Here is a 23,824-nt window from a genome sequence, read left to right as displayed (position 1 = left end):
CAGTCTAACTTTATCAGAGGAATGAACAGTGTCATCTTCTGTCCTGTCCGTTTTCTCACTCCTATGCGCTGAAACGTTCCGTTTGCCCCACAGACCTCAAGACGGAAGACAAAAGATTGCTTTTTCTGTATCGGCTAAGAACAAAACAAATTGATCGCACAGTCGCTATTCTTGTGTCCTTGTGTATTGCGAATCATTTCTTGGAAAAAAAAAAATCATAGAGAGACGATTCAAACTGCACACAGATTTGTGTCTCAAACGTAACCGAAAACCACTTGTCCACCGTTTTCAAAGCTACGGATGCCATAACAACCAGACACTTGAATATGTGGCCTTGTGAGTCTCAAGGCTGGAGCACAAGACGATTACTGATACGGGACCTTGTGAACCTTGAGGTTGGATCATCACTAAAACATCTATCCGTCTTTTCTCTGGACGGCTTGTGCTCATTAGAGTCGCGGATGAGCAGTGCTCAAATTCACACCTAAACACAATTCAGCTAAATACATGCTTTTTTTTTTTTTATTGCTTTTATATTTTTAATAGTCTGTTGTTGTTGTTTTTGTCTCTTTTAAAGTCTTGTTTGCACTGTAGCACTTTGAGATTTGGTGTCAAATTTAAAGTGCATTATAAATAATATTTATTATTATCATTATTATTATTATTATTGACTTTGAATAAAATTATTATTATTATTATTATTATTGACTTTGAAAAAAATCTTCCAACAGGCTTTAGGTCTTTTTTTCGTCTCATCATTGGTTTGGTGTGACACACATTTCCTCGCTGCTAATCAGTAATCACTTCGCGACTGACAAGATTGTCGGCCACACTTTCTTAGTTTCATCTGGCGAGCGATATTCAAAAGCAAGCCAAGCGGTGACTGTGGCATGACTCATGTAATGATACGGTATTTTATTTATTTTCTTTTTGGTGGGGGGGCTGTTTCATTTTATTTCTTGTTGATTATATTCGATTTTTTAAGTAATTGAGCCTCTCTCACAGCATGCGGACCGCATAACCGTTATCCCGCCATCACTGTTTGCTGTACTCGGGGAGATGATCAGAGGACTGAAGATGATTTTGTGGAGGGAAAGCATCCAGTGCAAGATGCCAAAATACTGTATTTGCTCTCTGGTCTCTCAACCCTTTCATGTGTCTTGCATCTTCCCTCCAAGGAAGCATGCTGAGGGAAAAAGAGACACGGGCTTGTGTTTGTTTTAAACTCTCTCTCTCTCAAAGGGAAATATTCATTAAGTCCTCCTTGGAAAGAGAGATGAGGGCGAGTAGGCAGACAAGAAGAAGTCCACTTGCGCTGTGTAAATATCTGCCTGTTTATTTGGCTGCACATTCCGACGTCTTTGCCCAAACACTCGGAAAAAACACTCGACGGAGCAGAGGACAAGACGAGGACGCGGCGATAGCCGGGCGAATACATCAGTTTGGCACTTGCGAGCTTTCCACTGACACAACACAAAGGAGAGTTATGATCATTACCCTCAGCGAGGGAAAAGGGGGATGCATCATCACTGATGAATGTCTGACTAATAACCGCTTATTCCGTTTTAATTTGTGGCTTTATTGTTGCCAGTATAATCTCATGGCAATGATTGGAGGTGGCTCAGATAACAACTGTTCATGTCGGTGCTGTGTTCCGATAGAATCTGAATCCAAACTGTGTCACATGACCAAAAAATATGGCGATGTATCATGATCATTTCATGAAATATGTATTTGGAAAAGGCAACATTCTGCAAACCAAAATTTGAAAGTTCTTCTTTTCCTTTGGGCTCGTCCCGTTTGGGGTTGCCACAGCATGCACAGCAAGCTTTTCAAAGTCTTCCTGCATCCTCGCCCATCTGGCAAATCGTATGCCAATCTCAGCTCGGGACCACGCTGACTGTAAATCTCGATTTCCCATTAGAATCCAGAACATTGGCGAGCTTGGGCCCAGCATTTTAAATTACCGACGAAGGAAAAATGACATGCGCTATGAAAGATTTATGTCCCCCATTTCCTAAAAAATGAGATAGTGTCTGTGTTTTTTTTTTTTTTTTGACTTGCAGGCCCGGTGTATCAGCGCTGATCAAAAGACGCTCCAGCAAGCGCTCGCTCAAAGAGGGGGAAAAACTGCAGCCTGCGCTCGATGTGGGCACAGATGGCACACAGTGAGGCTGGAGGCCCCGGGCAGAAGCTGGTGCGGAATATCAGAGGGATGTGTGTGCATGGTGTCGGTCTGCAGAGGAGAGCCCCCCTGGCCAATTACAGTCCATCCAAATGAAGGCAATCTCACAACTCCTCCAGGGAATGTTTTGCAAATGTACACCCGCTGCCTGCTCACTACACATCCATCTCGTGGAAGAACGAAGCTCGGTAGTCTGGTGTTTGTGGTGCTGCTGGATGGAGGAAAGGAGGGGGGCGAGGAAGACGAGGCAGGCAATCTGTGTGTGTCCTTTGAAGCTTGTCTTATGGCTTTTCTCTGTCAGGTCTCTCTCCGGGGACAGGCTGTGGCTCCGGGAGGCATCTGTACGCTGAAAAATAGAATTTCAGCATCCAACCTGCTCCGACTCTGCTCGTGTGTTGTCCGCATTCAAATGGCAAAGGTAGAGACAAAGAATATGAGAGGAATGTCACAAACATGCAATGCTGTAAAGTAACTCGACAGATACTCTGCACAGAATAATTGCGTTTCTATTTTGATTGTGACAAGTCCAACACTGAAGGTTCTGGAATGTCTTTTCAATGCATGTGCTCAGTGATTGTCATCCTGAGTAAAATAAAACTGTTGTGGATTGATTGAAGCCCCACGGTGTTGTTCTCCAAGGTAATGCAACAGCACCACTGCTGGCTGAGGCCAGTAGTGCATTTCCATTTGCCTATATTTTGGAAATCATGTAATACAATACAAATGTATTTATATGGGCTTGACACGGCTCTAGACCATGGGGGACCAAGTCTTCGAAGCCGCTGCTCCCCGTTTGTGGAATGCCCTCCCATACCATTTTCGGTCCCCACAGATGGTGCAAGTTTTTAAGAAAGATTTAAAAAACTATTTATTCCAGAAAGCATACTCTTGCTAGTTTTTTAAATGATATTTTATTTGTTTAATTACTTAATTTGACCTTTCCTGTGTTCTGTAGCACTTTGAGTTTTGCCTTCAAATGTAGAGTCCATTATAAATCAAATCCATTATTATTATAAATAAATTTAATCTTTTTGTTACATCTTATAGTCTGGACCAAAAATGTAAACTTTTAACAGACATTACAGGCAATTGTTTCACTAAATTCCTTCTTGATAAATTGTGCAAATGCCTTTATTATTGCAAAGCATAATGCAACACAGCAAAATGTCAATGCAGATGTAGTCTTAAAAAAAGAAAAGGAAAATACTGTTCATGCGCTATCATTTCTGCTTGGGTCATCGGTCAAAGGTTTATCTTGAAGCAGCTGTATCACTGTGGCAGAACTCTGCAGGTCGCGTCCAGCCCCCCAGCTGCAGAACTAATGTGCTCCCGATCAATAGTAGCTCACAGCCAGGGCTGATATGTGCACAACAACAAGAGAAATGTGACTGCTCTTCTCTCCCCCCCCCCCCCCTATCACCAATTTTAGCTTCACTCTTCTTCAGAAAGCCATGTGTCACGCCATTGATATCATGTTCGGACATTCATGCAACTTTACAAAATATATTTGGAGTCAAGCAAATTTAAACCAAAACTAACAAACAATTGCAAAACACGAGACACCGCCTAACAGGAGATAATGGAGTTCGCAATTAACCTGAGTTAATCCTGACTGCACACGAGCGGAAAACCAAAATCACTAACAAGGTACAGAAACAAGCACACATTTGAGCAGGACCAAATGACAAGGAGCAACAACATTCTGGCAAGCAGTGTCCATCTCGGAGCACTTAAGTAGTCAGCTAATTGGACAGCCAGACAGGTGTGTGCAGGAGACTCCGCCCACCCAGCTCGCTCAGGTACTGGAAAAGTACCAAGGAGAACAATGGATCATGACAACTTGAATCTGCTGACCTCAGAACCTTATTGGGTTTATATTCCAAGAACCATCAGTAATGTAAGACCAAATCTTTTGAGACATTTTTGTTTGGTTGTGTGCCAATTAAGGTTGGGAATAGTTGCCATGTTTAATCAAGACTGTTTGAAAGGCAGCAAAAGTGCCGTGTGCAAAATCACACATTTTTATGTTATATATATTAGTGCCTTTGTTTTCCTCCCGTCCAATCACATTGCATTTTTGAGCCTAAGCAGCCTTATCTTCCTTATGTACGACATGTCAGAAATGATTGTTTCTCGTGGCAGGCAGATAGGCAGACTGCTTGTCAACTCCCCGAGTGCCAGCCAGCCAGCGTGTGCGTTCGCTTTGCGTTATCGGCGGGCGAGATTGATTTCTGTGTCCATCTTGTTTGCCCTTCCCTTTGTGCTCCAAAGCTCAATTTAGACGGGCCTATGATGTATTGACGCGCACGCTGCAAATTACCCCGCTAAAAGATGCAAGCGCACAAAGCATCACGTGGAAATGGATAGCTTCTGTCCTTCCATTTGCGTGACGGCATGCCGTTGCCGTTCGGGGGCACGTCCTCATTGTGAGGCAGAATGTGATGAGGCTAATGTCTGACAGGGACGACACCAAAATAGGATGTCAGCTGAGAGTAATATGAACAAAATATTTGCCTGGTGGCAAAGATTTCCTTTTCATTTTGATTTGTCTTGAGCTGTGTAACAACAGACAAACAAAACTACCATCCGTCTCCACCGCCTCTCTCCACACACTTTCTTCACAAAGCAATCCCTTTACTTTATTACCTCGACAGGCTGTTTGTATACCCGAAACCTAATTAACAATCTTGCTTAATTAAAAAAGAGGCAATCAGTCTTTAGAAGCATAGAAAAATAATGAGCGTGTCACTGCGGGATCCAATAAAGCCCAAATAAAATACTTTTGCCAGCATGAGGCAGTTCTGCCTCGGTTAGAACCCGCAGACACCTGAGCTAACCGCGTATTGTCGTGCGGTCAAAGGGACAAATGAGTTACTGTAATAAAAATAGCTGTAAAAGCTAGCGGGCACGTATTGGCTTGACTCCCTCACCCATCAAAACGAGGAGCGCAATATGAGCAGCCAAAGGGTTCGAGGAGACCAGACACGTCTCCGGCATACAGAGGAGCTCGCCGCTAAATGCCAGTAGGCTGGAGACATTTCGCCGCCTGTAATGTTTCAGCGCTGTTATTACACTCATTCACTCACTGTCAAGTGCAGGGCTGCCAGTTCGGCGGTGTCAGGAGCTTCCAGCGCCGTTACGTGTTGACTTTTGGATGCTAATTGGCAAACATTTAACCTGCGCTCCTCTAAAGCGGAGAAGACATTTAAAAGATATTTTAATGACTGGCCTCAGTCAGTTGGAGTCCTCGTGAACGTGTCAATCGTCTCAGGAGGATGTCGACGGGCTCTGCTGCTAAATGCTACCTGAACTTTGGTTCACTTCTATCAAACCTGACAAGCGAATTCTCGTGCTTTCATTTTCAACAACTAACAAATCACAACAACGGAAAGAAAAATGATCCGTCAAACTACGGCCACTGCAAAAAGAAAAAGCCTTCACCTTTAAGTCCTTTACGATCACAGATTAGAATACGTAGAGTAGAATACGTAGGCTGCGGCTCGCCAATGCATGTAAATACCTTCATGAATGCAAATGGCGCATTTAAAATACAAAGCAACAAGCTGAAGAAGGTGAAGGAGCCCGAACGTCATGCGGTAACAGATAGCCACGCAATGCTGTAAATCTCTTCACGCAAGGCCGACGGTGTGAACTTGCCAGTCAGGAAAACCAAGAAAGGGATGATGTGAGAGTGAAGTCAAGGATGTGTCTGCCCCGGGCTCAGTTCTGGTCAGGCCGTGATTGGTGGATGCAAGTTCGACAGCCTGTTTTGTAGTAGCCAGAATCAATGGCTTCCTATCAGTGTGTGTTGGTTTATAATGTTATCGTATTTTCTGGACTATAAGTCGCCCCGGAGTATAAGTCGCGCCGGCCATAAAATGCAAAACAGATCACGGACACACTCTGGCAGTTGCTCGAAAGTGTCTCGAGATCTTCAGCCAACCTATCTAGGCAGAGAAACTCCATTATGTGAATTAGGCTTTACGTAACAGCACAAAAGTGCAACAATGCGTAATGCCTCACTCGCAGACACAATAACAGAAATGCACGTTGAAGCAAAAGATTTACACGGTTGTTTAATTTCACACTTGAAGGGTGGCAGCCACTCCAGAGAGCCAAGAATTTGTATACAAGCAATTTCAAAGTCAATTTTCCGTGATGTGTCCCCGTCAAATGTAGACATTAGCGAGTGTTGTCGGCAATGGCCTATTGATACAAATCGATAGCTTCAGCATGCATTGCTAAACACGACATCGGGTGGGCCACGTGATTTGTGCCTGCCTTGCATTCCTCCATTCTAAACACGCTCACAGCTGATGAGTGCAGAGACACAATGACGTTAATGGTTTTGTGAGAGCTGTTTTAATTTCCCAAGTGAAGGCGGGCGGGGAGAGCCCGTCCTCGTGACCCTGGCGTGTCTTGGACAGCCCTTCTCGAGCTCAACGGAGAAAAACGGCCTTATTAGCCCAGTTCATTAAAATCATTAATAGTCATGAAATGAGAGGCACCGGAGTCCAAAAGGCTTAATGCTTCATCCATATTAATTAGACGCAGCCACAAATTTGAAGTGAGGGAAACCAGGCTGCTTTTGCTCGGGGCGCACAACACACGCACACCTGCCTGCTGTGGCGTGACCTCCTCACATCCCTCCCTCGACTGTCACCGCGACTAGCCTCGTGTTACCGCTCCCGATTAAATTCCCTTTTAATTAAAAGTGATCACATTAAGGAACTGATGTGCTTAATTAAGCAGAGTCTGGTGGAAGCATGTGACGGCTCCAATGTAAAACACCTCCCGTGGCAGGAAGAGGCCTTACATCACAACCCCCCCCCCACCCACCCATTGAAGCTTTCACCTATACCTCCATCGAACTTTTTTCCCTCCCCCTTGACACTAATCCTCTTTCGTCTTCCCCTCTTTGTTCCCCTCTGCTCTCTTTTTCCTCCGTCCTCTGACCGCTCTGCACTCTCGCTAGCTCTTACAAGTTATGACTCGTGGCTGCCGAGCTGACAGCAACAGCACGGGACACGATAAGGCTGCGACCTCTTTGGCCGGGGACGATGAGATGAATACATTTATGTGCCGCGGGAGGTTGTGAGGAGGTCAGCCGGTGCTGTCCCGGGTGTTTGGAAGCCCAACTAAGTCGCTAACAAGAGATGAGGTGAAGAGAAGGAAGAGGTTTAGAGTACGAACAGCATGTCCCGACGTATCAAACATGAAACCTCGAAAAACGTAATTACTTCAGACCGAATAAATCTGTGCATGGATGTACCGACCTTGTACATTTGAACATTGTGATGAGCTCCAATGCAAGAGTTGTAGCAAGCTAAAGAAACACTTAGGGGCTACTCATAAAGTGGTCCCGGTCCACATGCGGCCCGTGGGCCACCAGTTGCTCACCCAGACAGATACATACAGCAGATTAAAAACAATGTATGTATACAACAAACTCTATAGTCCTTGAAAATTACACAATCATGGCAAACAGTCGGGATGGAGAGTTCATTTGGAAAAAAAACCCACAGAGACAAAGCGATCATTTCAGAAGTGTAATCAATTCATGATAAATGGGCCTGTAAAAAAGATTGAATTTGCTCCTTTTCTGTCTTGTCTCCAATGTTTGTGTTTCACTTTGCACTTGTGTGTCCACCAAGGGCATCATTTATCCAGCAGGCTATAGGTATTAAAAAGAAACTGCTGCCAGGCATTGATGGCTCCTCCCGTTGTACCTGTGTGGATTGGGTTCAAAGGTCACCAGTCACAGGCAATCAGGAGTAAATGGAGCCTGTGTAACTCTAAAAAAGAGCTTTAGAACAAAGCCAAGGCCGTGATTTTGTGTGCGTGTCCGTGCGCATGTGTGTTACCGCTAGACACCCTCACTCCACCTTACCCAACATAACAGGATTTCTTCTTGTTTATTTCCAAACGTCCGACCTTGCTGACGATCGTTATTCTTCCACAAGAAGGCAAACGTCTCCAAAAAAGACCACTTTGGATTTGAAATGAAATACGTCATTGCCGGTCAAATCACTCCATGGGCATCCAGCCAATCCTTCTATAACCCCGCCAACGTAATGGCTCAACATCCCGCGCTCATCTAATCCGACGCCGTTTCACCGTCGTATTGTCTCTCGGCCTGAACGATGACAATCACCACGACAAGCTAAGGAGTTTATCATCCCCGCGCAAACCGAGCCATATTCCAAGACGAGGTCACGGTATTAAATGCACCGAGATTGAACTCTCTGTTGCTTCATCATAAAGCCTGATCCAATTCAGAAAGAGCAACCATTACATATTTGCATAATGCAGTGTCTTCATTATGTTAATTCTGCCTCCACTCATCCAGCTTTTAGGACTCTTTACACGTGTCCCGCCTCGCTCGCCGTAGATTGTGTGCACGAGTGTCTTCCACTATGCCAGCATGTCAATGACTGTGGGAGATTATGGAGGTAAATGAGGCTCTCCAAAGCTCTCCAAGCTCTCCATAGTGCACTGTGAGAGTCAGTGATACCGCAGGGCATCACGGGAGGAGCAATAGAACCGCATTACTGCTGAAATCTCATTGCTATCCTCTAGTGAGGGGTGTACGTTACCGGGAAAAATGGATGGAGCACACAGGAGGGGAGATGGTGGGGATCGGGATACGCCTTTGTGCAATTTCCATTGACACATGTGATCTCTTTAATTTTCCAGCTGGGTGAAAAATGGAAGATGACTTGATTAAATTTTGCCTCGGCTGGATTCCGAAGCAAAGTGGCACATGACTGCTGTTTTTTTTTTTTTTTTTAGATGCCTTTGTAGCAAGTTTGAATGTGTTAAAGGAGGAGAAGTCTTCCTTAGATGCTGCAAAAGCGCTGTTGCTCATCAATCTTTCAGTGTTCTGTCATGCAGGGCCGTGTCAGCGGAAGCCAGCTTTCATCAACGCTGACATAACATCACTGACTTGACTGCCAGTGCTCCTTTTCAGTGGGGGGAAGAATTTTCTTTGAGCCCCCAATGATGTGATCCACTTGGGCACTTACAAAGGAATAAAGTGTCTCCATTTTTATGGTTGTTAATTCCTGATGGCAATAGAAAGACAATAGGCAGAGATTTAGAGAAAGCTTGTGTGCTGTGAAATCAAAGGTCAGCTATTTTCTAGTCACAAATGTTTGCAAATATTATGATATATGATAACATATGCAAACCGATATCTAAAATTCTCCAGGTGTGTATATTTCTTTGTTTTATGACGTTTCGTTAAAGACAAAAGTTGAGCTAACAAGTATAAAGGTCAAGGAGAAGAGTCCCATAAAAATAAAAGAATAAAAATACTCACAAGCAAACAAAGCTTTTACTGCTATCTAGTGGAAAATCTTGCTCATTACATTTGGAGGCAGCACAAAAAAAAAATCCTTTGGATTCTTTTGTTATTCTTTCCTAATTCAGGCATCGGTTGCACATGATAAAAATGTGTTCAACTACCATGGTTAAATATTTTTTAGGTCAAGGGGGAAAATTACATCGGTTCACTACATTTTAATCATGTGCAACTTATAGTTAAGTATTATTTTTCCTCCCAATGATGCAGTTGTAATACTGGTTTTAATGTGCTGAGGTCACTATTGGTCCTGTGGGAACGCAGCAATGGGAGCAAATTGGTCCACTTTCCATTCTTTAGTAACCAAACAATTTTAATTAAAAAAATAGCTCACAAAAAATATTTGGACTGACCTTTTTTTCCTATTGTATATATTGATCATAAAAATAAAGCATAATATAAATACTTAATAAGAGTTCTCGGCACATAAGGAATTTTCTCTAACTATGCCAAAATGTAACAATATTTTTTAAAATATAGAAAAACTTTACATCTTAATGGTGATGGATAATATGAAGCGTCGTCACATTTTTTCAAATGACAATGAGGTCGATTTGGCTTTAAGATTTTTGTTTTTTTTATTTTTAAGGGGGGGGGGGCGTCGATGTATCTGCCTCGTTGGCGACGGGGGGAGTATGGGGGGGATCGAACTGCCGGCAGAAAACAGCAAGACGTGATTTCATCGTCAGCCTTCCAACTTGGAATATTCAGGTGTTGTCTGGACTGGAAGAAACGTCGGCAGATCTCTCGTCTGAACAAACGGAGGCAGGTAAGATAGAAAAACATCTTTGCTTCTAATCGACCATCATCAGTCCGACGGCCATCGTGATTGTCTCGGAATGCTCATTCATAGTTTAGATGATTGCTGCCTTGCTGAGGTGAAAAGCAACCGGACGCTCAGGCATGCAGCTGATGATCCCTTTTTTATTTTTTTTTTCCAAAACATCTGCCGTGCAGCTGCCTCCCTGCGCAAGGACGCGCATCTGAGGAGGCTATTGCGTCACGACCAGATTCTTCCCGAAATGTTTGTCATTTCAACACATGCATGACCATAAACGAGACTTGCCTTCAAACACTTGTATTGTTTTCCAGTCAGACTATTTGGGACCTTCTCTTTTGTTGTGTCCTCCTGATGTTGGTATGGACATACCACAATACTGACAGCATACATTGTATAGCTGCACGGGATGCCCTTCTCAATGCCCTGTATGGACCGAATCATCTGCTCTATATATATCCACGTGCAGCAGTGACACAGCTACTGCGTCGTTCTCATCCTTTCTTCTTAATAAGATGTCACGTTGGCATGAAATGACTCCGAACTAAGCTTGATTAATACCGATTCACGTCTCGATTGACTAAAAGGTTGTCTTTGTTTTACAGGAGCTGAAAATGGCTGTCCTGCTCTTAACGTTGGTGATTTCCACACTCGTCGGTGCCTCACTCGGATGTCCGACGGTTTGCGCATGCTCAATCAAATATGGGCGTTTGATTGCCGAATGCGCCAACAAAGACTTGATAGAAATCCCAACAGGCTTGCCTCCTACTGTCAACGTTGTTAGTTTCTCAGCAAACAAGATCCGTTTGGTACCGCACGGCATTTTTAACAACGTCACCCAGATGATGTCGCTATGGATGGGCCACAATGAAATTGTCTCCGTCGAGCCAGGAAGCCTCACGCCCATGGTTCTTCTCCGTAACTTGGACATCAGCCATAATAAAATCATCAGTTTCCCATGGAGGGATCTGCAGGATCTCACTGGCTTGCAGTTACTTAAGATGAACCACAACGAGTTGGTCAGTCTGCCCAGAGATGCCTTCATTTATCTCCAGAACTTGAAGTCTCTTCGTCTTAACAATAACAAGTTCTTAACTATAGCTGAGGGAACATTTGGTTCTCTGATGTCCTTGTCCCATTTACAGATCTTCAACAATCCTTTTGCATGCACTTGTTCCATCAACTGGTTTAGAGATTGGCTCTCAACAACGACCATCTCCATCCCTGACCAGAACTTGATCACTTGTGCCACTCCAATCACACTTCAAGGAGAAACAATAATAAACTTGCCTGATCTCAAATGCCCACAACCAAAAGTCACAATACGGACCGAACCAAATATCGACGACACGACTTTGTACGAGGGCGATACTTTGGTCTTACATTGCGAGTATGACGGGAATCCAAAACCATTGGTCACGTGGCGTCTACGTAGTCAAGCGCAAGAACTGGACCTGACTTCTACAGAGGATCATTCGAGTGAAAGGTCCTTATTGCCCAATCATTCCGTGCGGATCTTTAATAACGGAACCCTCATCATCTCACACCTCAACGCAGCGGCTGGAGGCAACTACAGCTGCTCCGCCTCCAATGAATTTGGCACCGCAGTAGATTCCCTTTCCGTCAACGTGGCGCCTTCATCAGAAGAAACATCTGCACAGGGCGAGATCACGCCTGGTCTTGACAACGCAACACAACAACCGATGCTGTCCGTGACTGAAATATCTCATTTGGATTCTGTCTCTAACCCGGATTTGCCTACCACGGAAGCCAAACCTCAATCTTTTAAAAGGTTAACCGGTTCATCTAAATGTGGACTGAACGCCAAAAAATTGCACATCTCCAGTCATTCCTTGAATGCTAGCTTGCATGACACAAATCATTACATGTTTGACTTTGGCGTCATCGCACTTTGGGTGTCAGAAACCGAGGCGACCATACGACTGGACCCCCTTCTTATCCCTAGACGGGCAAACCGAAGCATCGCCTTTGCGGCAGCTTCGGAAAGTCCCCGAAACGGCACAGGAAATCCCGATGAAAGAATCGCTTCACCGGGACTCCATTTGTGTGTCACCGCCAACCACAAACACTCACCTGTGCTGTGGTCGCCGGTTAAAGAAGGTCTGGGAACGTACCTCCTCAGCGATTTGCGGCCTGGCACCAACTACTCCCTCTGTTTGACCTACAAGGGGGAAGACTGTGAGGTCCAAGTCCTCTTCGCCACCAAAAAGAAAGTCCCCAATCTGATCATCATCATCTCAGTCAGCATCTGCCTTCTGACTGTGTCCACGGTTCCTCTTCTAGGAGCCATGTGCTTCCACTTGGTGCACAAATACCGCAGCAAGACCTACAAGTTGATCCTAAAGGCTAGAGACCAATACCAAATGGAGAGGAGCCGGGCCACCAACATCAACATCCCACCACTGACTGAATCGCCGAAGAATATAAACGCCCAGCGACTGGATGAGGACGACGGGTCCACAGAGAGTCTGGACGGAGAGAAGGAGGCGGATACGGAAGACAGCATCATGACCGAGACTGGCACTTTGTCTCAGTCGAGAGGGAATTTGGACGAATGCGAGGTCGGATCGGACTTCAGCGACAGACTCCCTTTGGGGGCCGAAGCTGTCAATATCGCAAGCGACTAGAAATACTCGCAACAAGTGCACTTGGTCAAATACTATGCTGCTTTTGTTTCACTTTGTGCCAGTGATGTCAGCGACGTTAGTCTTATGTGAATGTGCTCCAGTCTCAAGTGAAGGACCAAGACATTCGTCAAGTTACCAAGCGAGCAACTAGCTAACTCACTCACTCACTCATTAGACAATCGGCAGTGTTTGGTGAATGTAGCAAACAATACAGTTCAATAATCGTAGGGTAGGTGATGAGGTATGAGACATCTGATTAAAAAAAAAATTGGTGTATTATAACAGCGGTTGTCATTGCTAACTTGCTAAGAGACATCATTATTTGGGTAGCAATAAAGATTGAAAATTGCAAATATGTAGCAAATAATTAGCTCGCAGGAAAAAAGACAATGCAGTGGCGGAGCTAGAATATATTTTCCTTAGGGGGGGCAAGGGGTTGGGTATTATATTCAGTGATTTCATAGCATAAAACTTCTACAATCAGTTCTGTGTTTTGACAATGTCTTCGAACTTAATTTTTTGCTGACATCCACAATTTTTAGTTTTGTTTTTGATAGAATGTGTCGTCAAATACAAAAACATACTGCGATTTTTTTTTATGAACATAGCTGTAAAACCAACCCTTCTTCAATCTATTGTTTTTTTCTTACTGTCTCTTTTCTATTGTGCATTCTGGCATTTAAAACTTGTGTTTCGACGCAAGTTCTTTCACTATCTCGGTGTAAGTTGAACATTGATTGCTTTTGAAACACGTGTTAGCTTTTTCGTCAATAATCAAGATTCTATCTGCTGCTTACATACTGTGCCGTCCCAACTTTGTGACAAGCTTGCAAATGTGATATTGTACTTTGAACTACTTTGTTTTAACATGGCGTGTTTTTCCAAAAGTGGAACTCTGACCTCATTCATCCTGTTGTCATGCTGCAATTGATCAGTCCCGATCAATATATGTGCATGTCAATATGGAACCACCACAGGCCTGCACTAGCAGGACAAAAAAAAAATTCTAGATACTTGGTGCATCAAATCGGTTTATTGCAACAATAGACGGAAAAAAAGTACATCGATACTGTAGTACTTCATCTAAATGATGGAACGATGTTACCTAAAATGTATACTTGTACAATGTAGCAAAGAAAAATTACAGAGCTGTGCATTGCTAGCTTACTTCAACTTGTTGTGACAATAATAACATGTACGGTTTTAGTAAATCAATCTTGATGCTTGTAAGAAATTCTCAATCAGATTTATCTTGCTTCTCACTGGGAGGAACGGGCTCAGCGGACGGCGTCTTGACTGCTTCCCTCTTGCTGCTTGTCTGCTTGCTACGCTTTGGGCTGCCGTTGAGGACGCTCTCCAAACTCTGTGTTGTCTGGAAGTGCTTCCTGGAGCCCAGCAGGGAGGGATTGTTGACCAGCGTGTACACCAGCTGCCAGCGAGAACGAATCCTACGACTGCTAGTCGGCTTGCTTTGCGAGCTCTCTTGGATCCCTGCAAAGTCATTTAGCGTTATGTTGCATATACGGTATTTTCCGCACTATAAGGCGCACCTAAAAACCTCCAATTTTCTCAAAAGCCGACAGTGCGCCTTATAATCAGGTGCGCCTTATATATGGACCAATATTGAGCCACTACAGCAGGCGTGTCCAAAGTCAGGCCCGCGGGCCAAATGTATATATCATATATATGGACAAAGTTTTAAAATGGGCCATTCATTGAAGGCGCGCCTTATAATCCGGTGCGCCTTATAGTGCGGAAAATGCGATACTCAATACGGGCATGAATATTGCCAATGGTGTCCGTGTTATTATACCTTCCTCAGCTTCTCGTATTTTCTGGCCCACTCGGCCACCTTCGACCATTAAGTCCAACAGTAGCCCGCAGAAAGCTTTCATCACCGGATGTGTCTGGCTTACCTCTACCTTCAGAAAGTGTGTGTAGTAGTGATATGCTGGATGGGGTCAAAAGACACAAGGGCACTGATCAATGACATGAATATCTTCAAGCTTTATCTACTAATTGTGCTGTGTTGTTTGTCCTGACTGTTCTTTCCAGTCTTTCTACTTCACCTGGGTCGTAGGATTCGGCAGTACGGTGCAGTAGACTGATGTCGACACGGCCGAGATGCAAAATGTTATACAACGCCGTGATGACCATTCGCCATATGGCCACTATCAGCCCCACCACGGTGTTGATGAGGAACAGCAGGTACGTCAGAAGGAACAAACTCTCCCTGGAAATTGAGTACGATTTAAAACTGGTCCCATGAGGATTTCTACAAACGAACGACATACCTGTTATTTAAGTCTCTGGTGCCGGCGTCTTTTTTGACAAAGGCAAATTTGGCAACGACGTGCTGAAGCACCGTGATCAAGGTGATTGTGACCCACGCAGGCCTGACGCATCGCACATAGGTGAAAAATGATTTGCCTTTTCAGAATGAAAACAATGCATCAATGTTGGCTGACTGACCAAGCCTTGCCAGCAATCTCAAAGGCCATTAGGTTACGTCCGTGGAAGATGGGGATGATAATAAGGAAGACCAGGAACAAGAAGCAGATGAAAAACACCACAGTCTGGATCACCATACCTGCCAGGATAGCACAGAACAAAAACGTATATTTTCTCTTTTGCACATTTTTTTATTACCAAATAATTCATAATTCATTTTTAATTTTTTTTGGCTTTACCCAGACAGACAACTGCAGCTTGGTATCCAGTCAAGCCCATCCAACAGACAACACCAGATTTCGATGGACGGAGGTTCTTCTGGCTCTTGTAGAGGTTGTAAATGTCTCCCTTGTACAGTCCCCTCAGGTTGGACCTTAAACACAGAGAACAAGGACCACTTTCTACATAACCATTCAACCATTGAGACCATTTCACAAACCCGATTATTTACTGGTTCATGAAGCAAATTTGAAGCTTCATTTTCCCATTAATGGATACAACACAATAATTTCTTGGTAGATTAGAAATGTACTACCTGTGAAGCACCATGGTCCTCATGAGCATGACCAGACTGACCATGCAAGACAGGGTCATTGCACAGAGGTAGCAGACTGAAAAAAAAACCACACAGGAATGATCAAAACGTAATTCATTACCTCTAGCAATCAAGATGTAATTTCATTAGAATGTCCCAAACCTTCCAGCAGCCATGTGTAGAAAGTGACAATTTTGACAACTTCCATTCTATCATCAGAGAGGATAATCCCAAATCCCAGTAAGAGGAAGGCGATGTTCTCATCAATACCGGCACGGACAATATGAAGAGTTGGGACAACCAATACAACTAATAAAAGGGCTGTCTGAAAGACAAAATGCTCTACTGTAAGGCAAACGGACTTTTAACACAAAGAAACATTATAGAGAACTTAATCATTTGAGTACATGGTCATAAAATGTGTCAGGATGTTAGCTCACTCACATGGTAGATGGCCACCAAAGCCACAAAGACTGATACAGCCAATTTTAGAGGAAAACGAAACACTGAAAGCAAGATAATAACAAATGAGTTCAATAAAATGTTGCAGTATCTCTGAAGTGAAGGGTGCACACCTTTTTCTGGGATATAAATATAACTCTTAGCCACATCCAGCAGTCTCCTCACCAGTGTTGCTTTGTCAGACGAGGAAGTGCTACAAAGTTGAAAAATAATAATAATTAATCACAGCTTTCCAAGTTTTTAACCAGCAATGTAGTGAATTTAAGAACAGCTGGTCTTATTTGGCCCTTGAAACGTCCATTCTGCCTTCAAATGGCGAAATCACATTTGGGTCACTAAAATGCCGAACCAGCAAAAATGATTTCCATTTACCTGATTGCTGGCGGTTTCTTCTTTTTGAGAAGACCTTTTACATAGTCACTGTAGTAACAGCTATCTAGGTCCTGGAAGAGAAATCATTCAAAACAATATTCTATTATCCTATCAGCAAAATTTGATGTTGAAACAAAACCTTGTATTGATATTCTTAGCACATGTGAGGAAGAAAAAAAAAAAACATCAGAGGTCTTGGATAATCCGCTCAAAGATGCAGAGTTATGTTCGCAAAAAGCTCTTTATTCTAATCATGAACGTGTTGCCTAACGTTGCACAAATACATGTTGTTCAGCGTTGTGTTTTATGTCCCTTCTAGCTCATTGTTAGAAAAAGAGAAGGTGAAATTTGAGACAAACATCTCACCTCTTCAGTCTTTGTTCCTCTGATAAACAGCAAAGCAAACTGGACGCAAAGATACGCCAGGCAAGCTAGCTGAGGCAAAGTCGCTAGCAAAGAGTAGAACTTATACAGCTGGAAAAGAAACAAACTGATCAGATGTTGAACATAAACAAATATACTGAATACAAATTACCTCTGGAGTTTTTGGGCAGTCCAACTTTTGCCACAACTGGATACCAAAATGGCTGCCGGAGAGTAAAACCCCAAACACATAACCGGCCTTATGCTGTAGAGTGCTACAAACCATCAGAGGGTAGTAGAGAACCGGATAGTAGAAGATGGCTGTTATCTTCATGAACTCTGAACAAATATGGAGATTAAATCAATGTATCCTTTCTTGTTTCATGATTGTCCCCTTGAGATTTTGATGTTTCTGTGCACCTTTGATTTCAGCCGGGGTGTCCTTGGAGAAGGGCAATGGATCGGGCGCAATCACCAGCATGGCCAGCTTGCTGAACAGAAGTCCAAAGACAGCCATCGCCACACCTTTGCTCTGTGTCTGGTCCAGGAAGTTGGTCGGACTACGAGATGGTACGGCAGCCCATGTCACGTAAACGTTATCGGGAATCAGATATCAACCACTGCGGAGCTCACCTCAAGATACTGGACGATCCTCTTGTGAATCCCTGGCAGAGTTTATTTCTCCTGCTTAGAACTGCTAGAATTAGCAGAATCACCAGCTAGAATCAGGAGGACATGTTAACAGATTCTGGTGTTTCCACTTTGGCTTCACTTTTTTTAGTTTAAATCAGTTGATGAGTAATATTGTTGCCAGATTGGCCATAACTTACAGATGCCGAGAGTATGCATATGTGAAAAATTGCATCATTGGCTGTTGGGTCACACGGTAAAATGACTCTGTGGAAGAAAATTGGAACTGATGTTGATCAAAATGTATTCCGAATATTATTGGAAAAAAGCCAAAGAGAATTTTCCGACTTCTATCTCAGGGACGGTGGTACTTACTCTTTGGGAGGTTTTGTAGGCTCTGGGTTATTAGAATACCAGTCTGAATAATCATAGTAGGAATATTCAAAAGGTTGAAATTCATCCTTGCTGTGGTTCATTGCGCCTGCTTGGTGAAGTCCACCAGGACCAATAAAGCTCCCGTTCCGCTTTCAATTGAGCGGGTCAGATCCGTTGATGCGATGTTGCGACCCAATGCATTCCAGCAAGCGTTAAGAATTAAACACAGTAGATTAGCTGCTGCACATGGGGGGCGTGGAAAAAGTAGAAGAACATTTTGACCTAAGGTGAACCCTGATTAACCACTTCATCCATCTCGTCGACCAAACTCACACCGAACTTGCATATTTACGCATTGGCATTAGCTGATTTTGTGGAAAAAAATGGCAAGAAACTATGTTGAGATGGGTTGAAGAACTTCACGTATTGTTTTGCCGCAAGCTAACGGCGTCCAAAGGCATTTAAAAACCTTTTGGGGTTGCATTACTGACGCGAGAAGGTTTGTTATTCCTTGTTATACTTTTTGACAAAAATCAAATATAACACCACCTAAACAACTTATAATATCTTGGACATGTGATTTAGCGTTAAAAGTGGTTAATGTCATTTTCATGCTGCTATGTGGAATTAACTTTCATCCTTGTTCTGCCTGTTATTGACGAGACTAATCCCATCTCGGGTCTAAACAAAGGGAACGTTTGTTTGCCTTGGAAGAAAAGTTTAACTCTTAAATTACAGATTAGATTGATTCTTTTCGAAATAGTGTGGAAATAGTGCTGTTGTTTATCGGAAAAATTAATTTTGGTGTGGTTGTTGCTTGTCTGTGATGGACAGAGAGAGCTATTTTGATTTATCATGAGCTGATATTATTTATTTCACAAGCCCAACAAAATGGAAAATGATTCTGTTTCTTTATCAAGGCAGGACAACTTGAATACACACTCACACCAATATTTAATATACAGTCCATCTATCAACCCGGCAAACAAATCATCCATGGAAGAAGAGAACTGAGAAATATTTGCAAACGAGCCGCTTGACACAAAAATAATATACAAGCAAGACGAAACTGAATTACCTGGCGTGGCAAGAACAAACAGTGACCTTAAATTTAACCTTAAAAGCTTTAACAAAAGCAGCAATCTGCCAATACTGGTCATAAAATGAAGACTGCACACGTTTTTCGCCAACAGAATCAGTTTTTAAACATGTCGCAAAGTAGTTTCTCCATGGGAGTGTTTCCGATGGTTCTGTGAAAGAACAGCAGCTCGATGCGCTCCGAGTTCACAAAACGTAACGACGGCAGAAGTAGCAGCAGCTTTCCAAACCTGAAGAAAAAATAAATGGGTATCTTTGCTACACACTTTTGTGACATTCACATTTAGTCATTCCATTTTCATGTTTTTTCTATTATATTAAAAAGAGAGCCAAGATGTTACCTGGCCGCTTGACTGGGGTAATGTGAGCGGATATGTTGTCCCAGCATTACGTGCGACTGATCCTGAAGGTTCTCCACTTGTTCTGGATCTTTTAGACCACGGGTCTCTGAGGACAGCAAGAAGGAGTCGTGTGAGTGAGATTTTTTAAAATGTACTTCTTAAATTCACCTAAATGAGAAATTCGTTTTTGGCTTAAAAAAACTAGTAAAAAGCTTTATTTTAGAAATTATTTCTTAATGGTCTTACTTTGAACACCCCATTCATCAATTTTAATACTAAATTATTTTATTTCACTGGGAAAAACAAATTCTGCAGTTCCTCACCAGGCTTAAAGAGCACAATGGCCTTGAGGCAAGCGAACTCCGTGGGGTCGACGGCGAGGGACTTAAAGCGGCTAAAGACCTCCTGGAGGAGTCTCAGGTCCAGGCTGGTGTAGCTGGTCTTGCCCTGCATACCCGGGCACAGGTCTGGCAAGGAGAGCAGGGGGCAGCTGTCCAGCGGCAGGGACCACTGGATTGCACACAAGAGGAAGAGCTCGCTCCATGCTTCCTCGAGTAGGATCACCTGAAAAGGTAAAACCCAAACAGACAATGATTCACCCTTCCGATTTCAAACTCGCAGAGCATCAGTGATCGTGACTAAGCTTGGGCAATATGCGGGAAGTCACACCTGGTCTCTGAAGGGCAGGTTGGAAAATACTGGCAGGTTCTTGGCCCACTTGACCGATACAAAGAGAAGTCTCGCCGAAGTCTCGTAGATATTTTCTGAGGTGGATGGGTAAAGTGCCATGTGGTACTCCGAAGACGCCCGCTCCGGTTCATTGCTGGTCACGTCAATGTTCTCGTCAACTGGGATAAAGTAGGAGATATTACAGTCTGCTGATGATGACCATGTCGGTATCATTTTAAGTTCTCGGTCCATTTTTAATGCTCACAGAATTGCAACATAACCTAAACAATGTTCCTGTGATTTCTCCTCACCATCCTCGGGCTCCAGCTTGGCGCAAGTTTCGGCCGTCATGAGGCTGGCCATGAAGCGGTGGTTGTTGTGCGGGCTGATGCAGCGTTGCGGGGGCACCGAGGAGGTGATGGCAACGGATGAGGTGATGTGGGGCCACGTGATGACCGAGCCACTCGAGGAGGAGGACGAGGAAGAGGAGGACGAGGAACAGGTGGGCTCCCGTGTGGTAGCCAGGTGCTCCTTCTCGTGATCCACATCGATGGAGTCCAAACGCACCTGAGCTGTGCTGCGGGGCTGCCGCTCATTCTGCACAGCTATGGAAGAGTTTGTTTGATTACCTTGCAACGTTTCAATCGTCAAGAAGTTCACATGCTCCTCAAACTCATTTACCGTCTTTATTCATGCCCGCCTGCAGGCACTTTTTCAGACGGCACGCCTGGCACTGGTTGCGATGGGCTTTGTCCACTGGACACATACCCGTGCCCGCCTGACACCTGCAAACCAACAACCACATCATTTTTTGCAAAACGAGAAAGATTTTTCTACTTTTCTGAAGACCGCTGTTCGCAGATAGCATTTTTATTTTAGGAATATGTGGATTATTGCGTTTATATTTTACATAGCCATATATGTGTCTAATAATTACAATGAATGAATGAATTATCTTTTTATCCCCAAATCATTATAAAAGTTTAATTCACATAAAAGTAAGAAAATTTCCAATTTTATTAGCAATAAAAATATTGTTTTGTAATCCTACCTGTAAATGAGTCTCCTCCTCACGCTGCGTTTGAAGAAGCCACTGCAGCCGTTACAGGCGTAAATGCCGTAGTGTTTTCCACTGCTGGTGTCTCCGCATACTTTGCAGACCAGAGCTGGGCTGAGGGCTTTGCCGGGGGCCGGGCTCCTGGCTGAGGGTCAAACCCACCAGGAGGTTAGTACAGTTGCATTCATTCATGCACCATGGGACTGCCATCTGTGATGTGACTTGAGTCAGTGTAACAAAATATTGCTTCGTTAGATAGTTCTCAATGAATAACTGGTAACACATAAGTTAAATAAACTGAAACTAATTCAAACAATGAAATAAAATGAGTCGACAATCCTTGAGGTACACCTGTTGCTTCTAAAGCTGAAATATGGCTCTCACCTCTGCTGTCATCCATCCCGCCGCTCCCGCTCGACTCGGTGGGCGAACAGGACGGGGCCATGGACATCTTTGTCAGGTGAGCCTCCATCATTTTCAAAATTTTTGTTTTTTCTTGAACGGAGGGGATATAAATGTCCCCGATCCTGAAACTGTATCTGGTATCCACCAGCACGGAGAAGAAAAAAGGGGGCCCGCTACAGCTCCCAGATGGCAACCTGAGTCCCCTGCAGAGTCTTTCAACTGGCTGCAGCTTCTGGTGTGGAGATGCAAACTCAAGCTTACACACAGGTTGTATGTCCGTCACTGTCTGTGGGGGCTCCTCGGTGGCACCTCCTCAAAAGAGAACCGAGGGGCAGGGGGCGGAGGGGAGAGGGGGGGTGCCGGGGATTAGCCCCAAGTGCTGTGTAAGCAGCATGCTTATTTGTCATCCTCTTAATCTTTACTGTTCATCTAGTGGATCAATCAGTCACATTGCCCGAATATTGGTGATGCACAAAATGCGATGACCTCTGGAAGAGTTTTTTAAAATCTCGTCGGTGCATCACTGCATTTCGGTCCACGCATTTAACCGGGAGGGGACGAACTCATATAATGATATTTACACGTCTCTTCAATTGGAGTGAGACACGTCATATATTTAATCTGTGCGATTGCCTCTAAATGAGTGTTTGCTGAGGGGCTGCCGATTAACTTCCATTTTGGACAAAATGCATATCACCTGCTTCCAGGGGGGACTCATAAAAATTGGATGTGAATTTACCTCATAGGGATGTTCTCGAGTTGGAATGTGCACAGTCCAAAGCAACTACTAATTAGCTCATCAGAACTTTTCATTTTGTGAATGAAATTCCCGGGAGGCAATAAATTAATAAGTGTGCGGTCGCCATATTTGTTGACTTTCAAATGATTGATTGGTGCCGCTTCAAATCCCGCTTTCATCGACAGCAAAGCCGACTGTTCGCGCGTGAAATCCGTCTAAATTTGTCAAGTTTGTGCTGATGGCTCAAATCACTTATAAACCCGCATGGTAGAGCAAATTTTTGTCAATGTCAGCGTTTTGCAACAACAACAAGGATGGGAAAGAAACAAAAATGTCAAAAACAAGGTGGAAAGCAGTTAAGTAGATTAGGGTTTGACCACATTTTGTCTGCCCCAACACTAGTCACAGTCAATAAGAGACTGGGGGGGGGGGAACACAATTAGCTCAAAAGATTAAAAGAGCAGCGAAGACACACTTGTTGAGGGCATCTTTTGCCATATGGTGACTACTCTTTTCATCCTTGGCTGCCACTTTGGTGACCTTTGTAAGATTTACCGGTTAATTAGTCCTCGGAGGTCAGAATTCTAAAGACTTTCTGCTTGGATTCACCTAATCGCACACTGATTACCTGGATATGGAATTATTTACGTTTTGAGGGGAGGGTGGTGGGGGGGGGTTATTTTTTGCCCCACTACAATATATAAGAAAATGTTTTCCCAAAGATGCCGCACGGTAACAAAAATCTATCTTTTGTGCAAGTCTTTGTTTGGGGATTTAAAAAAAAAAAAGATTGTAAACAGCAGCAGCGACGTACATAATTTCAAATCGTGATGTAACTTTGGATCAAAGTTTCCATAAAGCAGAGACTATAAGAATAAAGCCGACAACCAAATCACAGTCCATGCAATTAAAAGAGGCCATATTTCTCTCCGGCAGTTTTTCCATCTTCAAAATAGAGTCTCTGGAGTCATATATTATGCAGCAATAATTTACCTAATATTTACTGGCCATGCCTTTTAATATCCTCCCCACGGCTTCTCATGAATGATCAAAGAACTGCTTTAATATTCATTAAAATCACCTTTCAAATATTATGAGCTTTGTAATCGTTTGTTTGAGGATATCAAATGGGCATTTATAGAATAAATATCTTTATCATAAGCATGATGATGTCATACTGTTGGTGTGCTTATTTTTAAAAATACATTTGCATATTTTTTGGGGGATGATTTTGTTTCTGTGGTAAACACAGGTCCCGACAGCGTGTGGATAATAATCTGGCGTTTTAGGTGAAGACATGCTTACATGCGCAGGCCATAGATTATGCCAAGACAAATAGATTAGCATGAGAGC

General features: G+C 43.5%; 2 protein-coding genes, 1 long non-coding RNA gene and 1 pseudogene across 5 annotated transcripts; 2 read left to right on the top strand and 2 right to left on the bottom strand.

The window, feature by feature from the left end:
* The first annotated feature begins 10,180 nt into the window (after positions 1–10,180).
* LOC148401103 (immunoglobulin superfamily containing leucine-rich repeat protein 2 pseudogene) lies at positions 10,181–14,128 on the top strand (annotated as a pseudogene). Its single transcript, XR_015857603.1, has 2 exons — positions 10,181–10,317; positions 10,932–14,128. The product of XR_015857603.1 is annotated as an immunoglobulin superfamily containing leucine-rich repeat protein 2 pseudogene (transcript).
* On the bottom strand, positions 13,988–18,378 carry LOC148401102 (receptor for retinol uptake stra6-like). Its single transcript, XM_088371545.1, has 17 exons — positions 18,163–18,378; positions 17,988–18,054; positions 17,791–17,876; positions 17,578–17,717; positions 17,330–17,496; positions 17,161–17,268; positions 16,795–16,865; positions 16,536–16,615; positions 16,405–16,466; positions 16,123–16,285; positions 15,961–16,036; positions 15,665–15,798; positions 15,447–15,564; positions 15,269–15,370; positions 15,044–15,207; positions 14,788–14,925; positions 13,988–14,465 (listed from the first exon to the last, which is right to left on the bottom strand). The coding sequence occupies exons 1-17, from the start codon at positions 18,261–18,263 to the stop codon at positions 14,212–14,214; spliced, it is 2,031 nt and encodes a 676-aa protein (XP_088227671.1). The 5' UTR covers positions 18,264–18,378; the 3' UTR covers positions 13,988–14,211.
* LOC148401101 (uncharacterized) lies at positions 17,461–21,775 on the top strand. 2 transcript variants are annotated; one of them, XR_015857605.1, is made up of 3 exons: positions 17,461–17,727; positions 19,586–19,731; positions 19,917–21,775. It is a non-coding gene; the product is annotated as an uncharacterized LOC148401101 (long non-coding RNA). The 2 variants fall into 2 exon arrangements; XR_015857604.1 differs by lacking the exon at positions 17,461–17,727 and adding an exon at positions 18,492–18,661.
* On the bottom strand, positions 19,057–22,409 carry nr2e3 (nuclear receptor subfamily 2, group E, member 3). Its single transcript, XM_088371546.1, has 8 exons — positions 21,712–22,409; positions 21,322–21,472; positions 20,952–21,055; positions 20,582–20,875; positions 20,271–20,449; positions 19,925–20,165; positions 19,602–19,707; positions 19,057–19,490 (listed from the first exon to the last, which is right to left on the bottom strand). Exons 1-8 carry the CDS (start codon positions 21,800–21,802, stop codon positions 19,358–19,360), a joined length of 1,299 nt encoding a protein of 432 aa, XP_088227672.1. The 5' UTR covers positions 21,803–22,409; the 3' UTR covers positions 19,057–19,357.
* Between the last annotated feature and the right edge of the window lie 1,415 nt (positions 22,410–23,824).

The sequence above is a fragment of the Syngnathus floridae genome, chromosome 3 (assembly GCF_059516105.1).
Source record: "Syngnathus floridae isolate MCC-2025c chromosome 3, RoL_Sflo_1.0, whole genome shotgun sequence".
Classification (NCBI taxonomy): domain Eukaryota; kingdom Metazoa; phylum Chordata; class Actinopteri; order Syngnathiformes; family Syngnathidae; genus Syngnathus; species Syngnathus floridae.
This window is presented reverse-complemented; position numbering and strand designations above follow the sequence as displayed.